This window comes from Fukomys damarensis, unplaced genomic scaffold, assembly GCF_012274545.1.
Source record: "Fukomys damarensis isolate Sample0158 unplaced genomic scaffold, DMR_v1.0_HiC HiC_scaffold_20, whole genome shotgun sequence".
Lineage (NCBI taxonomy): Eukaryota > Metazoa > Chordata > Mammalia > Rodentia > Bathyergidae > Fukomys > Fukomys damarensis.
This window is the reverse complement of record NW_022900932.1, coordinates 8,882,916-8,902,098: the sequence shown is the minus strand read 5'-3', so window position 1 is coordinate 8,902,098 and position 19,183 is coordinate 8,882,916. Positions and strand designations below refer to the sequence as shown.

At 55.6% G+C, this 19,183-nt stretch overlaps 2 protein-coding genes across 4 annotated transcripts in view; one reads left to right on the top strand and one right to left on the bottom strand.

The window, feature by feature from the left end:
* Cul7 (cullin 7) overlaps positions 1-13,710 on the top strand; it is a 14,293-nt gene extending 583 nt beyond the window's left edge. The window contains exons 2-26 of one of the 2 annotated variants that reach the window (XM_010617645.3): positions 537-1,117; positions 1,558-1,709; positions 1,848-2,336; positions 2,744-2,882; positions 2,976-3,172; positions 3,423-3,642; positions 5,338-5,572; positions 5,651-5,756; positions 6,850-7,077; positions 7,278-7,368; positions 7,454-7,625; positions 7,788-7,893; positions 8,157-8,252; positions 8,339-8,514; positions 8,776-8,909; positions 9,321-9,491; positions 9,622-9,728; positions 9,801-9,983; positions 10,890-11,050; positions 11,156-11,372; positions 11,455-11,740; positions 12,490-12,635; positions 12,740-12,866; positions 12,948-13,153; positions 13,324-13,710. In XM_010617645.3, the coding sequence (XP_010615947.1) occupies positions 538-1,117; positions 1,558-1,709; positions 1,848-2,336; positions 2,744-2,882; positions 2,976-3,172; positions 3,423-3,642; positions 5,338-5,572; positions 5,651-5,756; positions 6,850-7,077; positions 7,278-7,368; positions 7,454-7,625; positions 7,788-7,893; positions 8,157-8,252; positions 8,339-8,514; positions 8,776-8,909; positions 9,321-9,491; positions 9,622-9,728; positions 9,801-9,983; positions 10,890-11,050; positions 11,156-11,372; positions 11,455-11,740; positions 12,490-12,635; positions 12,740-12,866; positions 12,948-13,153; positions 13,324-13,647 (5,049 nt within the window). In that variant the 5' untranslated portion in view covers position 537 and the 3' untranslated portion in view covers positions 13,648-13,710. The remainder of the gene's footprint in view (positions 1-536; positions 1,118-1,557; positions 1,710-1,847; positions 2,337-2,743; positions 2,883-2,975; positions 3,173-3,422; positions 3,643-5,337; positions 5,573-5,650; positions 5,757-6,849; positions 7,078-7,277; positions 7,369-7,453; positions 7,626-7,787; positions 7,894-8,156; positions 8,253-8,338; positions 8,515-8,775; positions 8,910-9,320; positions 9,492-9,621; positions 9,729-9,800; positions 9,984-10,889; positions 11,051-11,155; positions 11,373-11,454; positions 11,741-12,489; positions 12,636-12,739; positions 12,867-12,947; positions 13,154-13,323) is intronic. The other variant, XM_010617646.3, reaches the window with a different exon arrangement.
* A 1,959-nt stretch (positions 13,711-15,669) lies between these two features.
* Positions 15,670-19,177, bottom strand: Rrp36 (ribosomal RNA processing 36). Of its 2 annotated transcripts, none has more exons than XM_033766442.1 (7): positions 19,140-19,177; positions 17,723-17,870; positions 17,560-17,626; positions 17,365-17,469; positions 16,688-16,762; positions 16,473-16,590; positions 15,670-15,852 (listed from the first exon to the last, which is right to left on the bottom strand). In XM_033766442.1, the coding sequence occupies exons 2-7, from the start codon at positions 17,866-17,868 to the stop codon at positions 15,716-15,718; spliced, it is 648 nt and encodes a 215-aa protein (XP_033622333.1). In that variant the 5' UTR covers positions 17,869-17,870; positions 19,140-19,177; the 3' UTR covers positions 15,670-15,715. The 2 variants fall into 2 exon arrangements, with proteins under 2 accessions (XP_033622333.1, XP_033622332.1); XM_033766441.1 differs by having other exon boundaries at positions 19,146-19,177.
* Between the last annotated feature and the right edge of the window lie 6 nt (positions 19,178-19,183).

The following is a 19,183-nucleotide window of genomic DNA, read 5'->3' as shown; positions in this document are numbered from 1 at the left end:
CCCCTGCTCCCCAGTGCATCCTTCGCAGGCTCGCCCCGTCCCCACCTGCTCCGCGCCCAGGTGTTCCAGGCATCTCTCTCGCCAGCCACCCGCTCCTCCCTGGCCTTTGTCCTTCTCCATCAGTTCTTAGGGTCTCTACCTTGGCAACTCCAAATCCCACCCTTCCGGCCTTAGAGATAACAGCCCTTTCCGCATGCTCTGGTGCACCCCCTCTGAGCCCTCACCCCTCACCCCTCAGGCCTCGGTGCTGTCCCTAGCTGGGCTGCCTTCCCCAGGGCCTTTGGTCCAAGACTGGGCTTCCTTCTTCCCACTGCAGGCTGCAAGCCTTGGTGACAGCCGTCCAGCTCCCAGGGTACCCGCTGCCTGCCCTGTACCCATCCAGGCTGCCACAGGCAATTCCTGGGCCCAGCCTTACCCCTCTCAGACCTGCAGCTGTTGTGACCTTTGCTTCTAAGACTCCTGGATGGGCTTGATTTTCTGACCTACTCCCTCACTCCAGCTTGTCTGTTCTCTTTCATTTCTGTCATATGTGCCAGGATGGTGGGGGAGCTCCGCTACAGAGAATTCAGGGTGCCCCTGGGGCCTGGCTTGCACGCCTATCCTGATGAGCTGATCCGGCAGCGGGTGGGCCCCGATGGGCACCCTGAGTACCAGATCCGCTGGCTCGTCCTCAGGCGAGGAGAGGATGGGGAAGGGGGCCCTGGCCAAGTGGACTGCAAGGCTGAGCACATCCTGCTGTGGATGTCTGATGATGAGATCTATGCCAACTGTCACAAGATGCTGGGCGAGGATGGCCAGGTCATTGGGCCCTCTCAGGAGTCTGCAGTGGAGGCTGGGACCCTGGACAAATCTGTGCTGGAGGAGATGGAAACAGATGTGAAGTCTCTGATTCAGAGGGCCCTTCGGCAGCTGGAGGAGTGTGTCGGCACCGTCCCTCCTGCCCCTCTGCTCCACACTGTCCACGTGCTCAGCGCCTATGCCAGCATCGAGCCCCTCACTGGGGTCTTCAAAGACCCAAGGGTCCTAGACTTGCTCATGCACATGTTGAGTAGCCCCGATTACCAGATTCGCTGGAGTGCGGGACGGATGATACAGGCTCTGTCCTCCCATGATGCTGGTGAGGGGCAGTGCCAGGAGGGAGGGAGGAAGGGAGGAAGGGAGGGAGAGCGGGAGAGGGGCTGGGGCAGTCAGGGATTCACTGGACACTGACAGGACCCGCCAACCTCATCAGTACAGTAGTGATTCTGTTGCCCGTCTTGGAGAGACGGAAGAAAAGGTTGGGATTGGGGTGGGGACATCTGCAGGAAGAGGAAAAACTGAATCTGCAAGAAGTTCGTATTAATTAGTTTTTTATGAAAGAAAGTGTTGACTACTGCAGACTTTGTGTCTGTGTGCATGAATAAGATAGTAAATTTTGGCTTTTGAAACATAGCAACACATCATGTCATTCCCCCTGAGTAGTAGCAAGATTATTTTTATTGAGTGAACAAAGTCTGGGGTAGATACCTGGGAAAGGTGAGTTTAGGGAGCAGTTACTGATTGGGGTGTGGGTTACAGGGACGAGGACCCACATCCTTCTGTCACTGAGCCAGCAAGAGGCTGTTGAGAAGCACCTGGATTTTGACAGCCGCTGTGCCCTGCTGGCGCTGTTTGCACAGGCCACGCTGGCCGAACACCCCATGTCTTTTGAGGGCATTCAGCTGCCACAGGTATCCTGAGGACAGGGAGTGGGGGAAGCTGTGAGTGAGATCTAAGGACCGGGCCTTTGCATCTGGCACTGGGGACAGTGCGGAAAGGGGGGCAGGAGCAGAGATGAGGTGGGTGGAGACCAAAGTTGTATCCCACAGGTCCCAGGAAGGCTGCTTTTCTCCCTGGTGAAGCGGTATTTGCATGCCACCTTCCTCCTGGATCAGCTGAACAGCAGCACCCAGGAATCAGGAGCCCCTGCAGAATTGAGTGAGGAGAAAGGCCGACTGGATCTGGAATTCAGTATGGCCATGGGCACCTTGATCTCAGAGCTGGTGCAGGCCGTGCACTGGGACTACACCTCAAGCAGACCAGGCAGCTCGGCACGGTCCCCCTGTTCCATCTTCCAGCCTCAGGCAGCAGATGCCAGCCGGGGGCTACCACTCAGCCAGGTCCGGCACTCCTTTAGGAGAAGGTCACGGCGGTTCCGACCTCGAACAGAGTTTGCAAGTGGCAATACCTATGCCTTATACGTTCGGGACGTGCTGCAGCCAGGCATGCGAGTGCGGATGCTGGATGATTATGAGGAGATCAGTGCTGGGGACGAGGGCGAGTTCCGGCAGAGCAATAGTGGTGTTCCCCCTGCACAGGTGAGAGGCACATGGTGGTAGGGTACTGTTGGGGACTCCAGTGATGGGGTTTAGATGGGCTCTGGTGAGTTATAGGAAGAGAAGATCCTAGGTAGGACCTAGGGCTCAGGAGTCAAGAGGGCTGCTTGGAAGGCTGAGAAAATACGGGCGAGAAGGCTTAACACTGGGGACAAACAGCATTAGACTCTCTCAAAGGTCAGGTTGGAGAGCTGGGGTACCGGAGGCCAGGTAGAAAGGAGAGGCAGAGCCATTTTGGAAGAGGAAAGTATTCTTTGGGTCTGTGCCAGTGTTTGACTATTTTTGGAGCTGTTTCCACACGTGGCCAGGTGGCCACCTTGTGTGTATGGGCCCACATCCTCGAGCCACAGCCAATCCTTAGCCCTTTTGCCTCCTTCCCTCTCCTTCAGGTGTGGTGGGAGTCCACAGGCCGCACCTACTGGGTGCACTGGCACATGCTGGAGATCCTGGGCTTTGAGGAAGACAATGAGGACTTGATGGAGGCTGCTGACCACCAGGGGGCAGTGGTCAGCGGAGTCCTGAATGGAGGTGAGCTGGGGGAGAAAGCAGCTCTGCCCTGGGGAGCTGTGGTCAGGCTGGGTGGGTGATGCCATGACTTTGTCCCGTGGCCCATTTCCACAGTGCTACCCTCCTGGCGCTGGAAGCCTATGACTGAGCTGTATGCTGTGCCTTACGTGCTGCCCGAGGACGAGGACCCAGAGGAGAGTGCGCACCTGAGCCAGGCTGAGTGGTGGGAGCTGCTGTTCTTCATCAGGAAGCTGGATGGGGCTGACCATCAGGAAGTTCTCCAGATGCTGCAGGAGAACCTGGACGGGGAGGTAGAGACACCAGGGTGGAGGGGCTGCTGTGTGGGGTAGGACAGACATCTGGAAGGCTGTGGATGGGAAGTTGGGGCCATGGGCATGAGGGCCGCAAGGGAGGGGTCTGCAGTGTTCTCCAGTGCAGGTGTGGTAGGCACTCTTCGAGGAGCCAGGCGCCATTCAGAAGGGGCTCAGGGTGGAAGGCCGTGTGGGTAAATCCCCTTCTAGGCGCCCCAGAGCTGCCTGCAGTGAAAGTGTCTCCCCATAGCATGTGCTGGACGATGAGATCCTGTCTGAACTGGCTGTGCCTGTGGAGTTAGCCTGCAATCTGCTAGAGGCTCTGCCACAGAGACTGGATGACAGTGCCCTCCGGGATCTGCTCAACTGCCGAGTCTACAGGAAGTACAGCCCCAAGGCTCCAGCAGGGCAGCTGGCCTACCCACCCCTTCTCCAAGCCCAGGCCCAGGAAGATGCAACCAGAGCAGAAGGTGGGTACCAGACAGGCACAGGTGGGCATGCTTGTCTTTGGGAGCTAGAGATTGTTGGGTAGCCCTGTCTAGGAGAGAAACAACAAAGGAGGGGAGCCAGGCCAGGTGGCACACATCTGTATTCCTAGCTACTTGGGATGCTGAGATGGGAGGATCCCTTTAAACCAGAAGTTCCAGAGCAGCCTGGGCAAGACAGTATGAGACCCTGTCTCAAAAAACAAAACAAAAAGCCAGACGGGGTGACTCATACTTCTAATCCTAACACTGTGGAAGGCTGAGGCAGGAGGATTGCAAGTTGGAGCCGACCTGAGCAATTTAGCAGCTTAGCAAGACCTTATGGCAAAATTTAAAAAATAAATAAAGAGGGCTGAGGATATAGATCAATGGTGGAGGGCTTGTCTAGCATGCACAAGCTCTAGGTTCAACTCTTAGTACCAAGAAAAAAATGAAAATCAGAAAAAGGCTAAACTTGGTGGTGCACACCTATAATCCCAACACTTGGGAGGCTGAGGCAGAAGAATTGCTTCAAGTTCAAGGACAGCCTGGCTACATAGCAAGACCTTGTCTTAAAAACAAAAAGAATAATGGAAGATGTAAAGTGTAGGAGACATCCCTGCCCAGTAAAGATTAAACATTGTGGAGTTTTGTTGTTGATGTTGTAACACCAGCTGGGGATTGAAGCACCGAGGGTGCTTTGCCTCTGAGCTACACCCCTTAGTTTTTCCTTTTTTGGTGGTATCAGGGATTGAACCTGGGGCATTCACACTAAGCTACATTTTCAGTCTTTTTAAAAACTTTTTTATATTGAGACGGTATCATTAAGTTGCCCAGGCTGGGCTCAAATTTACCATCCTCCTGCCTCAGCCTTCCAGAATGCTGGGATTATAGACATGCACCATGATGCCAGCTGAAAGAGATGTTCAGAAGCCTATTGTTTTGTTTCTATTGTAAACAAAAACATTATTTCTCAAATTTCTGCGTGTGTGTGTGTGTGTGTGTGTGTGTGTGTGTGTGTGTGTGGTGAGTATTGAGAATTAAACCCTGCGCCTTGCACATGCTAGTCAAGGGCTCCATCACTGAGCTACACTGTAGCCTCCCCTCTTTTTTTCCCAATATAAGATAGGGTCTTATTAAATTGCTCACACTGGCCCCAAACTCATGATCCTTCTGCCCCAGCTTCCTGAGTCCTAGGGTTACTACAGGTATGTGTGCCACCATGCCTGACTGTACTTTTTAAGTAGGGAAATGCTCTGCTATTTGCAGACAGAAAGCTACTTAGTTATTTTAAGAATATGAAATACTGAGCCAGGCATGGTGGCGCACACCTGTAATCCCAGCACTCAGGAGGCTGAGGCAGGAGGATCGCTGTGAGTTCGAGACCAGCCTGGGTTACATAGTGAGTTCAGGTCAGTCTCAACTACATAGTGAGTCCCTGTCTCAAAAAAAACAAAACTAAACTAACTTTTAGAAGGACAAACAAACTTGAGAGCCAAGGACGTAGTTCATTTGCTTTGCATGAACAAGGCCCTGGATTTTGACCCCCAGCACCAAAAGCAAAAAAATAAATAAATAAAAATAAAAAATCGATTTTTTAGGAGAAATTAGTAAAAAGCCGGAGAGCTAGGAATCAGTGTCGTTTTCTGAATCTCTGGACCACCAATCGAGTCCAATTCTTGTGATGCCCCCTTCCTACAGAGGAGGAGCCCCGCTCTCAGAGGCCTGGCACAGCCCTGGAGTACCTGGCAGAGGATTTGGGGCCTGCTGGGCAACTACTTGTGGACCTCGAGAAAGCCCTGGGCTGCACCGGGCCCCAGGATGGTGAGGTCAGGCCGTGCCTGCTGCAGCTCCAGAGGCAGCCACAGCCCTTCCTCGCCCTCCTGCGCAGCCTGGATACCCCAGCCGGCAAGGCCCTGCACCTGGCAGCACTGAGGTGAGGCTGGTGAGGGGCGGGGCGAGGTTAGGGGCCTTGGCCAGCTGCATATCTCCCTCCCTCTCGCCTCTGCCCCAGAATCCTGGTGCAGCTGGTGGACTTCCCTGAGGCCCTGTTGCTGCCCTGGCATGAGGCCTTGGACGCGTGCGTGGCCTGCCTGAAGTCCCCCAGCACGGACTATGAGGTACCCTGGCCTGCCCCGGGGCCATTTGGGACTGGAGAGGACAGCAGGGCATGGCTGGTGAGGTGACCCCTGGGCAAGGCTTGGAGGGCGCCACACAGGCTTTGTGCTCTTGGCTTAGGTTTTGCTTTTAAAGTCAAATTTCATTGTTTAAAATGGCAGTGCAGGGCCGGGGATTTAGCTCAGTGGTGCTGCCACCTGCCTCGCACATGCAAGGTCCTCAGTTTGATGCCCAGTACCAAAAAAATAAATAAGTAAACAAAATAGGCAATTTTACATGGTTCACAGATCAAATTTACATGGTTCACAGATCAAAACAGCACAAGGTACACATTGAACTCTGCCACTCCCATTTGCATTTGTGCTCTCAGGGTCCCCCCTCCCCTGGTGCCCCTACAGGTAACCCCTGTATTCATAGATGTATCCTTCTTGATTTTCTTTTATTTATTTTGGGTATCAGGGATTGAACTCAGGACCTTGTGCTTGCCAGGCAAGTGAGGTGCCGCTGAGCTAAATCCCCAGCTCTTCTTAGGCAAAGATACACAAATGCTTCTCCGTGGCTTCTTTTTCACTTGGGCTGGTGCTGGAAAAGGGGAGAAAGAGGCCAAGGGTACGCAGCCTGTCAGTGTCCCTGCAGGAGCTGCAGAGAGGTCCTGGGCACAGAGGACTTCAGAAAGGGCCTGAGAGCTGGGCTCATGGTGGCTGGTGACCTGGAGCCCACACCTTTAGCTGTTAACCAGGCCTTAGGTTCTGAGGTCCTCACATCAATCCAGTCTTTTTGGTCCCCTCCCTGTCCTTTGGATGTCGGTCCTAGGTGTCTGCCTCTGGGTTCTGGGATAGCAGGACCCAAGTGAGAACTCAGGGCTCTCCCAGCCCTGCTCAGCAGCCTAGAATGCCAGGGTCACGGGGTTCCTTGGCTCCACCCCTTTGTCTTGATCTTGGTTCTCTGCATTTGCCCCTCCCTGTCCTTTTACATCCCCCCTCAGTCTTGCCCACCGTGGCACTCCCAGTGCACTGTGGTCATGTGTCATCGCAGGTGCCCTCACGGCCTGCACCCTGTCCCCCCATTCACAGGCCCTGTGATGTCCCCGTGCAGGTGCTCCAGGAACTCATCGTCTTCCTACACCGCCTGACCTCGGGGAGCAGAGACTATGCTGTGGTGCTGAACCAGCTGGGAGCCCAGGATGCCATCTCCAAGGCCCTGGAGAAGCACCCGGGAAAGCTGAAGTCCGTTCCAGAGCTCCGGGATGCCCTGTCCAAGTGTGAGAAGCACACACACCTCTACTGGAGCCTCACCACCAACATCCTGGGCGGCTGCATCCAGGTCAGAGGGAATGGTGGGGTCAAGCTTGGGGTTCAGAGCGGTGGCAGAATGTGGCACCAGGCAACGGGAAGAGGGGTGTGTTCCTGGGGCTGATGGGAACAGCAGATGACTCTTCCCCCTGTGGTGTGGCCTGTGCCCTGCCCATGTTTCTCCGTCCCTCCCACCACTCCTACCCCTTCTCTCCTGTGTTCCCACTGCAGATGGTGCTGGGCCAGATCGAAGACCACAGAAGAACCCACCATCCCATCAATATCCCCTTCTTTGATGTGTTCCTCAGATATCTGTGCCAGGGTTTGTGACTGTCTCCAGTTGCTCAGTATCCCCCTTCCCATACTGCTTTTCCTGTGTACTGAACGCCCCTTCCTGCCTGCCCCAGGCTCCAGCGTGGATGTGAAGGAGGACAAGTGCTGGGAGAAGGTGGAGGTGTCCTCCAACCCACACCGGGCCAGCAAGCTGACGGACCGCAACCCCAAGACCTACTGGGAGTCCAGCGGCAGCACCGGCTCCCACCACATCACCTTGCACATGCGCCAGGGTGTCTGTGTGAGGTCTGTGTGCCTACGCCTGTACGAGCCGCACGCCCAGGCTCTCTCTCATCTCCCTGTCTGTGGCTGTGGGGAGCACCCTCTGGATTTGGCCAGAGTCCCTGGGGTTTGTCTGCGTGGACATGACCGGTTCCCATGCCCACCGGCTCCTCTCCCCATCCCCAGGCTGCTGACTCTGCTGGTGGCCAGAGAGGACGCGAGTTACATGCCAGCACTGGTGGCAGTGTATGGGGGCAACACCACCAGCTCTCTTAACACGGAACTCAACTCGGTAGGAGCTCCTGGACCATTAACCCACCCTTGTAGGGTTTGCCGTCTGCCTGACCTTGAACTCCCTGAGCCCCACAGAGCGTAAAGTCCTTTGTCTCTGTGTCTGTGTGATGGCCTCCAGCCCAGAGCAGTGGGGCTGGCAGCAGAGGCCCATGTCCCAGGGCTGGAAAGGGGAGGCACACAGCAAGGGGAATACTGCTGACATGGGTGCTCACAGCACTCCCACCCGCACATGAGGAGGTGACAACCCTCTCTGTCCCTCAGGTGAACGTGATGCCCTGTGCCAGCCGGGTCACCCTGCTGGAGAACCTGACCCACTTCTGGCCCATCCTCCAAATCCGCATAAGGCGCTGCCAGCAGGTGGGGCCGGGGTAGGGGAAGGTGCAGTGCTGAGTGGATCCAGGGCCTGGCTTGCGGCTCAGTGGTGATAGCTGTGTGCATTCCAGGGTGGCATTGACACACGCATCCGGGGTGTGGAGGTCCTGGGCCCCAAGCCCACTTTCTGGCCGGCATTCCGGGAGCAGCTGTGTCGCCACACACGTCTCTTCTACATGGTTCGCGCACAGGCCTGGAGCCAGGACATAGCTGAGGACCGCAGGAGCCTCCTGCATCTGAGTTCCAGGTGTGCAAGGGGTGTACATGCCTGGTTGTGCATGGCTGGCGACGGCTGAAGGGAGGCCAGGAGATGGCGAGCTAATGCACTTTGGCGGGGAGGAGAAGATAGAAATCCGCATGTGCTGTCAGTGGGGTTACCAGTTAGCCCAGGCAAGTTCTGAGTAATGAGTGGGGCTCTGGGCTGGGGATGGGAGTTGAACTGGTGAGGTACACACCAGGCAGCTTAATCTGCAAGCCCGATACCCTCCTTCTCCATCCTCCTCCTCAGACTCAATGGGGCTCTGCGCCATGAACAGAATTTTGCTGATCGCTTCCTCCCTGACGAGGAGGCTGCCCGGGCACTGGGAAAGACCTGCTGGGAGGCCCTGGTCAGCCCCTTGGTGCAGAACATCACCTCGCCTGGTAACATCCCGGCCCCTTGCTCTCCCCTAGAAAACCCAGGGTTATGCTCTTGACCATTTTGGGTTGTTTTTTTGAGACAGGGTCTTTCTATACAATTCAGGCTGGCCTTGAAGTTGCAGCGATCCTCCTGCCTCAGCTTCCTAAGTGTAGGGATTATAGGCCTGCTCTGCAGTGCCTGGCATCTTGGCCTTTTGGCCACCCGGGTCCATCACCTTTCTCCCAGCCCAAGGAGAAGGCGCTGGTGGTTTCCCATCTTCCAAGTGCCAAATGACACCACAGGCCAGGCCAGGCCTGCCACCCTCTCCCCTGTGTCTCTCTGTCCGGTGGTTCTTTCTCTGCACCCCGTCCAGCCCGGCCCCGCCCTGTCCCCAGGAGATGTCCCATATATGGCTTGCTTTTCTGGACCTCCAGATGAGGACGGCGTGAGTGCCCTGGGCTGGCTGTTGAACCAGTACCTGGAATGTCGCGAGTCTGCCCACAACCCTCAGAGCCGCGCGGCCGCCTTCTCGTCACGTGTGCGTCGCCTCACCCACCTACTGGTGCACGTGGAGCCCTGCGAGCCTGCAGTAGCCCCTTGGCCCAGTGAGTTCTGGTTCCCTTGCTCCATCCCTCTTCTGGAGGATGGCAGCATGTCCATGTCGGGAAAGCCCCAGGCACCCTTGGGGAGCTGGAGGTCCCTCCCTGCCTCCTCACCTTCTCTCTCTCTCCACAGAGGGTGGAAGCGGAAGCCATGACTGGGGCTCCACAGCCCCCCGAAGCCTCCCGGGCAGCATCCTGAGGAACCTGACACGCTGCTGGCGTGCTGTGGTGGAGGAGCAGGTGGGGCAGGGCCAGGGTCAGGCAGGACCGCTGGGGCCACTGGATACCCCTTCACGCCGGCCCTACCTGCAGGTGAACACCTTCCTGGCCTCGCACTGGCGGGATGATGACTTCGTCCAGCGCTATTGTGAACGTGTCCACAACCTGCAGAAGTCTAGCTCTGAGCTGTTCGGGCCTCGGGCCACCTTCCTGCTGGCACTACAGAGCGGCTGTGCTGGGGCCCTGCTGCAGCTGCCCTTCCTCAGAGCCGCACATGTAAGCCTCCAGCTCTGGGCCTCCCCGAAGACTCCATCCCCACCGCCCTCAGTGACCCGTTCACCTTCCCATTCCCTGAAGAGAGCTATGTTGCTGAAAATTTGAAAAATAGAAAAAAAAAAAAGTAGCTAGGACTGCTATGCCCATCTCAGCCTCCCAGTGCTGGGATTGCAGGTGAGTGCCGCTGTGTCCTTGGTTCTTTATTTTTGCCCCAGGGCGCAGTGCCCTGAGATACATCCCTGCCCCACCCCACCCCCGTTTTTGGAGACAGGGTCTTGTATGTAGTTCAAGCTGGCCTTGAACGCTCAGAACTTCTCCTGCCTTAGCCTCCTGAGTGCTGGGATTATAGGCCTGTATCTGACACCCGCTATGTTGTGGGGGGGCGGTTCATACCTTGCTTTCTTAAAGCTATGTTATAGTTGGTTGTTACAGTAGTAAGATGATGTTAATTTTGTAGCCTGATCTCTGGCTTTTTTGCTTTTTTTCTTTTTTTTTCCTCTGTGATACAACCCAGGGCCTTTTTTTATTTTTTTGAGACACTTAGTCACTAAGACAGGGTCTCTCTAACTCACTAAATTGCCCAGGCTGAGCTTGAGCTTGTGATCTTCCTGCCTTAGCCTCCCTGAGTGCTGGGACCACAGGCACGCGGCACCACACCTGCTCTGTTATCTGATTTTGAGACACGTTATGTGTGAAGAACACTTCTCAGAATTGTTCATATTGCTAATTTGCAGAAGCGTTAATGGTTCTGTAAAGCGGTTTTCTGCCCATGTAGACAGAGGGTGTGCTTAGCGTACACGAGGCCTTGGCTTGACCACTTCATGGGCTGCTAGGCACCCTGCCCACATCCCCAGGCTCTGCCACTGCTCCTGCCCATGGGGTTTTCTGTGCGTGCCCATCACCCAGGTGAGCGAACAGTTTGCGCGGCACATCGACCAGCGGATCCAGGGCACCCGGGTCGGGGGTGCCCAGGGCATGGAGACGCTGGCACAGCTGCAGAGGTCCCTGGAAGCCGCCCTTGTTTTCTCTGGTCTGGAAGTGGCCACCACCTTTGAACATTACTATCAGTGAGTACAGGCCTGCGGACCCCAAGCTGGTGGGCCACGGTGGGCATGGGCTCTGGGGGGCGAGGCCGGCCTGGCACCAGCACCGAGGCCGGGCCTGTGTTACAGGCACTACATGGCCGACCGTCTGCTGAGCTTGGGCCCCAGCTGGCTGGAGGGGGCCGTGCTGGAGCAGATCGGCCCCTGCTTCCCCAACCGCCTCCCCCAGCTGATGTTGCGGAGCCTTCGCACCTCAGAGGAGCTGCAGCGCCAGTTCCATGTCTACCAGCTGCAGCGGCTCGATGAAGAACTGTTGAAGCTGGAAGACACAGAGAGGAAACTGCAGGTGGGGCCAGGGAGGGAAGCGACAAAAGGGAAGGAAGGGAGGAGGAGAGGCCCAGGGCGGCCACAGCAGGCCCTCGGCATAGTTGAACTTTGTGCCAGTTCAGGTGGGCCGAGAGACCGGTGGCCAGGAGCCTGAGCGTGAGCAGGAGGAGGACACGAGGGCAGCCGCAACTGCAGCTATAGCAGAGGATGAGGAGGAAGAGAACGAGGATCTCTACTATGAAGGGGTGATGCCAAAAGTGTCTGTGCTCGTCCTGTCCCCACGCTGCTGGCCTGTCACCTCCATATGCCACACGCTGAACCCCAAAACCTGCCTGCCCTCCTACCTGAGGGGAACCTTGAACCGATACTCCAACTTCTACCACAAGAGTGAGTAGCCAAGCAGGGGGGCCTAGGGCCTGCAGAGAGGACAGGGTTGGAGCGGGCCCTGTGGCCATTTGGACCCTGGATGGTGACAACACGGTCTTTGGGGCTGTGGGGGTAAGGGAACAGACTTGAGAAAAGGGGCAGGAGCTTAGGGTTGGGCTAGCTGCTGTCGCATTCTGGGTCCCAGGAGTCTTGCGGATAGGGGAGGATGAAGCAGGAAGCACCTGAGTGAGGCCACAGGGAGACGTTTCCTGGAGGCAGACACATCAGGCCTGGGCAGACTAACAGAGGAGAGACTAGACCGGCACTCAGCACCTCTGACTAACGAGAGAGACAGGTTTCCTCTCCCAGTAATCCAGTTTGGTGGCAGACTCAGTCCTTCCTCACTCTGTAATTCCCGCCCCCCCCAAAAAAGGAAGCTGTGCATGCCTATAGTCACAACACATGGGAGGCTGAGGCAGGAGGATCACCTCGAGTTCTAGGCCAGCCTGGGCTACCTAATGAGTTCAAGGCCAGCCTGAACTACATAGAGAAGCCCTGTCACAAAAACCAAAGAGGCAGTGATTGGCACCTGCCTGGCATGAGACTGGGCATGGGTGGCTTCCAGTTACCCAATACTGCCAGGGCACAGACCCAGAGACATGAGATCTGCAGTCAGAAGCCACTGGGTGCCCTGCAGAGACAGCAGGACAAAGCTTAGCGTGGCACCCACTCCTTCCGTCCTGTCTCTTCCCTTACCATGCCTTCTCCAGGCCAGACCCAGCCTGCCCCAGAGGGAGGTCCGCATCGGCGGCTGCAGTGGACATGGCTGGGCCGTGCTGAGCTGCAGTTTGGGGACCAGACCTTGCATGTGTCCACCGTGCAGATGTGGCTGCTGCTGAATTTTAACAATCTGAAGGTGGCTGGCCCTCCTCTGTGGGCTCTCCTGCTTGTCCCCCACTTTTGTTCTTTGCCCTCACTCCACCCCTGGGCGCCTTGAATGCTCTGTGCCTCTTCCCCAAGGTGGTGTCCGTGGAGAGCCTGCTGGCGCACTCAGAGCTCCCCCCTCACCTGCTGCATCGAGCGATCGGGCCTCTCACGTCCACTCGAGGCCCCCTGGACCTGCAAGAGGAAGACGATATCCCAGGAGGTGTGTGTCTAGGGCCAGAGGGGCTTCCACTCTGAGTCAGGGCAGGCTCCCAGGGCCCCCAGTGACCAGTGCCTATTTCAGGGGTGCTCAAGATTCGAGATGATACTGAGGAAGCCAGGCCAAGGTGGGGCAGTGTGTGGCTCATCCCACCGCAGACATACCTGGAGGCGGAGGATGAAGAGGGCCGCAGCCTGGAGAAGAGGCGGAACCTGCTGAACTGCTTGGTTGTACGGATGCTCAAGGCCCATGGCGATGAGGGGCTACACATTGACCGGCTTGTCTGCCTGGTATGGTGGACTCGGGGTGGGGAGCAGCCACAGGTGTCACCTGCAGCCTGGGGTGTGAGTTGTGAGGTTGGGTGCACCTGTATCCTGGGGCTCTATGGCTCAGGATTATGAGATCTCAGCAGAGGCTGCGGTGAGCGTGGCTCTGAGCCGCCTCTGATCTCCCATGCCAGGTGCTGGAGGCTTGGCAGAAGGGCCCGTGCCCGCCCCAGCTTTTGATCAGCAGCCTTGGCAAGGGAGCCACATGCAGCAGCACCGATGTCCTCTCCTCTATCCTGCACCTGCTGGGCAAGGGCACGTTGAGGCGCCACGATTCCCGGCCGCAGGTGCTATCCTATGCCGTCCCTGTGACCGTGGTGGAGCCCCACACCGAGTCCCTAAGTCCAGGCTCCTCAGGCCCCAACCCACCCCTCACCTTCCACACTCTGCAGATTCGCTCCCGGGGTGTCCCCTATGCCTCCTGCACTGACACCCTCAGCTTCTCCACCTTCCGGTAACCCTGGGCTGAGGTTTTATTTGTGGAAATAAATCAAGAAGGAATTTGTGGGGTCTGTTTGGTGACCACAGGGAGACCACCTTGCTAAAATAACTGGCAGTGTCCCAAATGTGTCTTCCATGTGGTGGACGCAGGTTGGGAGGCAGAACTGGAAGGACTGGCTTCAGCTGAGGCATTTGGTTTTTGTTTTTACAGAACTGGGGATTGAAGCCAGGGCCTTCCCATTGAGCTGCATCCCCAGCCCTTTTTTGATTTTACTGCTCCTCTGCCTGTCCTCTGTTCCTGCCCCTTCTGGGTGAGCAGGCTATGCGTACGCGCGCGTGCACACGCATGCACGCACGCTGGAATTGCTACCTCAGTAGGTCCTCAGCAAGCGCTGCTGACACCTGTACCAAGGCAGGCCAGGCCAAAGCCCGGGCACCCAGTGCCAGGTCGGAGCTCTGCATACAGCAGGGCCATTTGGCAGGGAGGAGGGGAGTCTTCAGTTCCCATGGCCCAGTAGGACAGGAGCTGGGAGGAGGAAGAGTCAGGTGGTAAGAGAGCACAGGCCAGATGGAAGGGACTGGCACTACCCGGGGCGGGGCTTGGAATATGGCACAAATGGGAAAGAGGCCAGGGCTGGGGAGTTGCAGGGTGGGGCTGATGGCCACATGGCAGGTGCCAATCACGCTGGGGCTGCAGAGGGCTTGGGGCACCATAGGGCACTTCTGTAGAAGTCCTGGACTGGCCTGGGTCGGGGCCGTGCTGGTCCTTTAGCATGTGCTGGAGTGTCAGCCTCCTGCCCTTCTCTGTGCTGTCTCCTGCTGTGCACTTCAGTGGCCAGGCCAGCACACGGGACTTTCTCACATTCCCACCCCTCCCAGTGCTGCCCCTTGTGTATGCTCACCTTGACCTCCCCTGAAGCTCTCCCAAGCCACCTGCCCTCATCTCTCAGGTGCCTCCTGCTCCTCTGCAGTGAACGAAGTCCCCAAATCTGAGTGTCCCTGACTTTGCCTCCTGTGCTGCCTGCCCCCAGCACACAGCTCAACCAGCTGACTGCTCTGGTTGATCTGCTGGAACCCAGCAGAGCGGCCGAGTTCAGGCCCAGCTACCCACCTGTCACCAGCACCAGCAGGGACTCAAGGCGACTCCTCTGCCATTGGGACCACCCAACCCAACAAGGCAGCTGGCTTCATTTTTCAGTACTAGGGATCAAACTAAGTGTGGTGACACAGCTGTAATCCCAGCACTTGAAAGGCTGAGGCAAAGATCACCAAGAGTTCAAGTACAGCCTAAAGTATATGTGACATTCCCTCTCAAAATGAAACAAAGGATCGAACTCAAGGGCAGTTTATCACTGAGTTATATCCCGGGCCCATCTAGCATCTATTTATTCGTCCTTTCATCCTTCTTTTTCTTCCTCCCTTATCACCTATGTAATCTGTGGTATTGGGGTTGAACCCAGAGCTTTCACACTGAGCTACATCCCCAGCCTTCTATGTTCTGACAAAGACTAAGTTCAGGGGGCTCAAATTTGTCATCCTCCCAGAGAGCTGGAATTCCAGGTATACACCACCACGCCTGGCTCCTTTTTGAGACGGGCTTGCTAAATTGTCCAGGCTGGCTTTGAACTTGCAATCTTCTTGCCTCAGCCTCTCCAGTGCTGGGATTATGAGCAAGCACCACCATGCCCAGGAACAGGGCCCAAATTTAACTGTGGGAGCAGGCTCTCTGATTTCACAACAGTTCTAGGTCTCCCACAAAACAGCAGACAAATACAAAGATGATTAGTTAACGAGAAAGCTTACAATGAGGCTCCTTTATGAACAGACCCCATGGGCCCTGTGCTTCTGCATCAGTAATACTAGGGTAAGGCAAGGATGGAGCACACAATGACTGGATCTACGCAGCGACATTTCCTCTCCAATCCAAGGGCCACCCAAGACCCCTCCTGTCTTTGAGTCAATGTAGTTCTGGAGCAGCTGGGATCCTTGCCCTTGAAAAGGAAAGACCTGGCAGAGTGAGCCAGCCCCACATCAGCCCCATAGATCTACATCTCCCTGGGCAGTGGCAGATAGGACCACTCCTTGTTATTCTTTGCTTGAAGGCAGGTGTCTCCTGTCTTTGCCTGCATTGCGACGCCTTTTTCGACTCAAGAAACCATCTAGCTTCTTGCTGCGTTTCAGCTCCTTGAACTTCTCCGCTAGGGCCAACTGGCGCTGCTCCGCTGGATGGCAGGGAGAAAGCAAGCTGATGAGAAAAGAGGAAGCCGCCCTCTCACATTCCCGAGGCTGGGGTAGCAGTTGCTTAGAGCGCATCAATTTCTGTGTGAGCACAGAACTGGGTTTACTTAGACCCTTGCACATGCTACCAAGCACTGTACCACTAAGCCACACCCCAGCCTCAACCATCTTCTCGCATGATCCCAGTCTCACTGAGCCAATGCTGAGCTCCTACTACGTGCCCAGCCCAGCACACACAGAGGGTTGGGGGCTGGGGGTGGAAGAGAGAAAAGATAATTTCTGCCATAAGTGAATCAGGGACACAAGACTGGTTGCAAATAGTTGATCCCTACTCTTCCCACGAGTCACAGGATCCAATCTTCATTCCTTTCATTTTCATTTTTTTTTCCCCTCTTCCCTTGAGACAGGGTATTATAATAATACAATCCAGGCTGGCCCTGGACTCAGCAATCCTGCCTCAGCCTCCCCAGTGCTGAGATTACAGGTAAGCACTGCCAGATCTGGCTGTCCATACCACCCTTCAAAGAGCTCCTGACCCTGCAGTTCCCCGTCCCTGGGCTCCACTGTCCCTGTAACTAGTCCCCCACAGCTACACCCCACTCACATTTCTTGAGGAAGTATGGCCGATGGCCCTGCTGGGCCTGAGCCCGCTGCTCCTGCTTCAGAGCCAGGCGGAGCTCCTGCTGCCGCTTCCTCTCCTGCTGGGCCGCTTCCTGCTGCTCCTGGGGAGGGCAGAAGGGAGATGGAATGAGCAGGCAAGGGGGCTCTGGTCACCCTGCCTCCCACTGTTCCCCACAGCCACCCAGGCCACAAACTCACCAGCCGCTGAAGCAGCTGCTGCAGTTTCTCACACTCCTCCCCCGAGCGGTGCTTCTTCAGCTGCTTCTTCACCAGCTGTACGTTGCAGAAGCAACAGGACAGTTAACAATCTGTTTGTCAGCTGAGACTGTCAAGTGTTATTCAAGAGGGCACAAAAACTAACATGATGAGGCTATGAGGTAAGAATTTCAGTATCCCTGTGTGTGTGTTGCTGAGGACAGAACCAGTGCCCTGTACATACTAAGTGCATACTCTACTGCTGAGCTACATCATCCTCCTTATGATTAGAAAACCAGACACAGTGGTACAGCCTACAGTCCCAGAACTCAGGAGGCTAAAGCAGGAGAACCACAAGTTCAAGACCAGCCTGGGCTACATAGCAAGACTGTCAAAAAAAATTTGAGAGATGTGCTCGCTTCGGCAGCACATATACTAAAAAAAATTTAAGAGAACAACTTTCCTACAAAACCAAAACAAACCAAAACAAAACAAACAACAACAAAAGAAAACGGAGACAAAGAGATTAAGTAACTTGTCATGGTCACACAGCTAAAAAAACCAATGAAGCAGAATTTCAAGAGAAACAGAGTACAGAGAGTAATGCTTCCCACTCCCATCTGCCCATCTCTAACCCCCATTCCCCAAAGACCCCCATCAACCAGCCTCAGGCTGCCCACCTCTTTCTCTCTGGCTCGGATGTCATTCAGGAACTGGTAAGTTTTGTCAAACACCTCAGGATTATACTCCCCGGACAGATCATCGAAGCGGGGATCCCGCGCCACCTTCAGGGAGTTGGGAGAGAATCATATGGACAGACGGCTCGGGCTCTGGCTCGGGCTCCCTTCACAAGGTGCTTCCTGCCACCTCCTTACCTTTTTACTGATGGGGACGACCTGCCGTAAAAATGGCACTCGCACCTTGGCTGACATTTCCAAAGGCCTACGAAGAAATGAAAGGACAGGTCAAGGGGACTCCGGGGTGGTCAAACCTTCTACCCAAGGTACCGCCACCTCCTGGGGCAGGCCCAGCTCTCACCTGTGCTTATCTGCAACACAGGTATTTTGGGCAAATGCTCTAGACCCTGGCTTCTTAGTGCTGTTTCCAGCCACCAACTTTTTGTGTGTCTTGGTCCCCAATTGGCTCTGCAGTTCCAACAGCTCCTCGAATGACATGTCAGCCATGACTGCAAAAGTAGGGGTAGGGGTAGGCCACACAACTAAGCTCCTGATCTCCCACAAAGGAAAGGCAACAGCCCACCCCGGTCCCTTAGACACTGGTGATTCCAACATCCCCACTGGACCGATCATCATTTTAAGTCCCAGGCAGCACAGGCTGCACTGCTTCTACACTCACTCCAGCTGTTTCAGCAACCTGCAGCCTCTACTTGTGGAGGTAAAGAGCCAGAGGTCAACCAAACCTTCATATCTTCTTTTGCACCCTGTCTTCTGAATTCACAAGTTTCCCCTATAGGGCGTTGGTGGCTCCTGCTCTCAGAACCTCCCCTCTGTCCACACCCCAGCCTCCACACTGGTTTCCCAATCCCAGCCTCGCTCTTCAGCCCAAGAGACATTAAATCTGTTCTCACTGCACATCACAGCGCCCCGAATTCAAAGCTCCCCATGGCTTCCATCTTGCCCCGAAGCCAGGGAAGTGGAGGTTGAGAGGCCTCAAAGCTGCCTTGTGAGTGGCTGCTGTATTACTTCCAATTCCAATTTCCAGGAATCGACCTCACTCTCCTCTCCAGGCCACTTGCCTTCAAGCGGTCCTTGAGCAGGAAAGTGAAGTGTGTTCCTGCCTCTGGTCCTATGCACACGATCTCCAAGCTTTTGCTGAAATGTCACTGTCCCAGTGAGGCTTTCTCTGTTGTATTTAAAACTCCAACCCCTTCCCCCTTTCTCTCCATAGCCTTTATCTTTTTTTTTTTCAAAAAACTTAGATTCAATCCACATAACATCAAATCCATTCCTTTGAAGTATAGGGTTCAGTTCAGGGTTTTATTTTCGCTTTACGTACTAATCTACCTGAACGCCTTTTTAAACTACCCCACTCCTTGAGACAAGGTCTCCCTATGTAGCCTAGCCCGGCCTCAAAGTCCTGGCAATCCTCCTGCCTCAGCCTCCCAGGTGATGGATGACAGGCGTGCGCCACCAGGCCCAGCTTTAACTGACCTGTCTGAAAAGTGAGCCGCCCAAGAGCCTTATTCACTCGGGTCCCTCCAACAGCTAAATTGTACCTACACACAGAAGATGCGCAATGAACACCTGAGCAATCTGCTGCATCCCTACCTATTGAGCGTTCCCCGGCGACCCAAAACCTTCCCTGGCTCCGCGCTATTACTCCTCGCATATTTATCTTTAGTAGGTGCCTCCCCACCTCCACTTCCCTGCGCTGCTCGGGGGCCCCCTTCAGTTGCCCAGAACTGCGGAGCACTCTCCCAACCAGGATCCCGGACCTTTACCCTTTGGCAGGCGGCAGGCTGCGGCCCCCAGCTCCGGG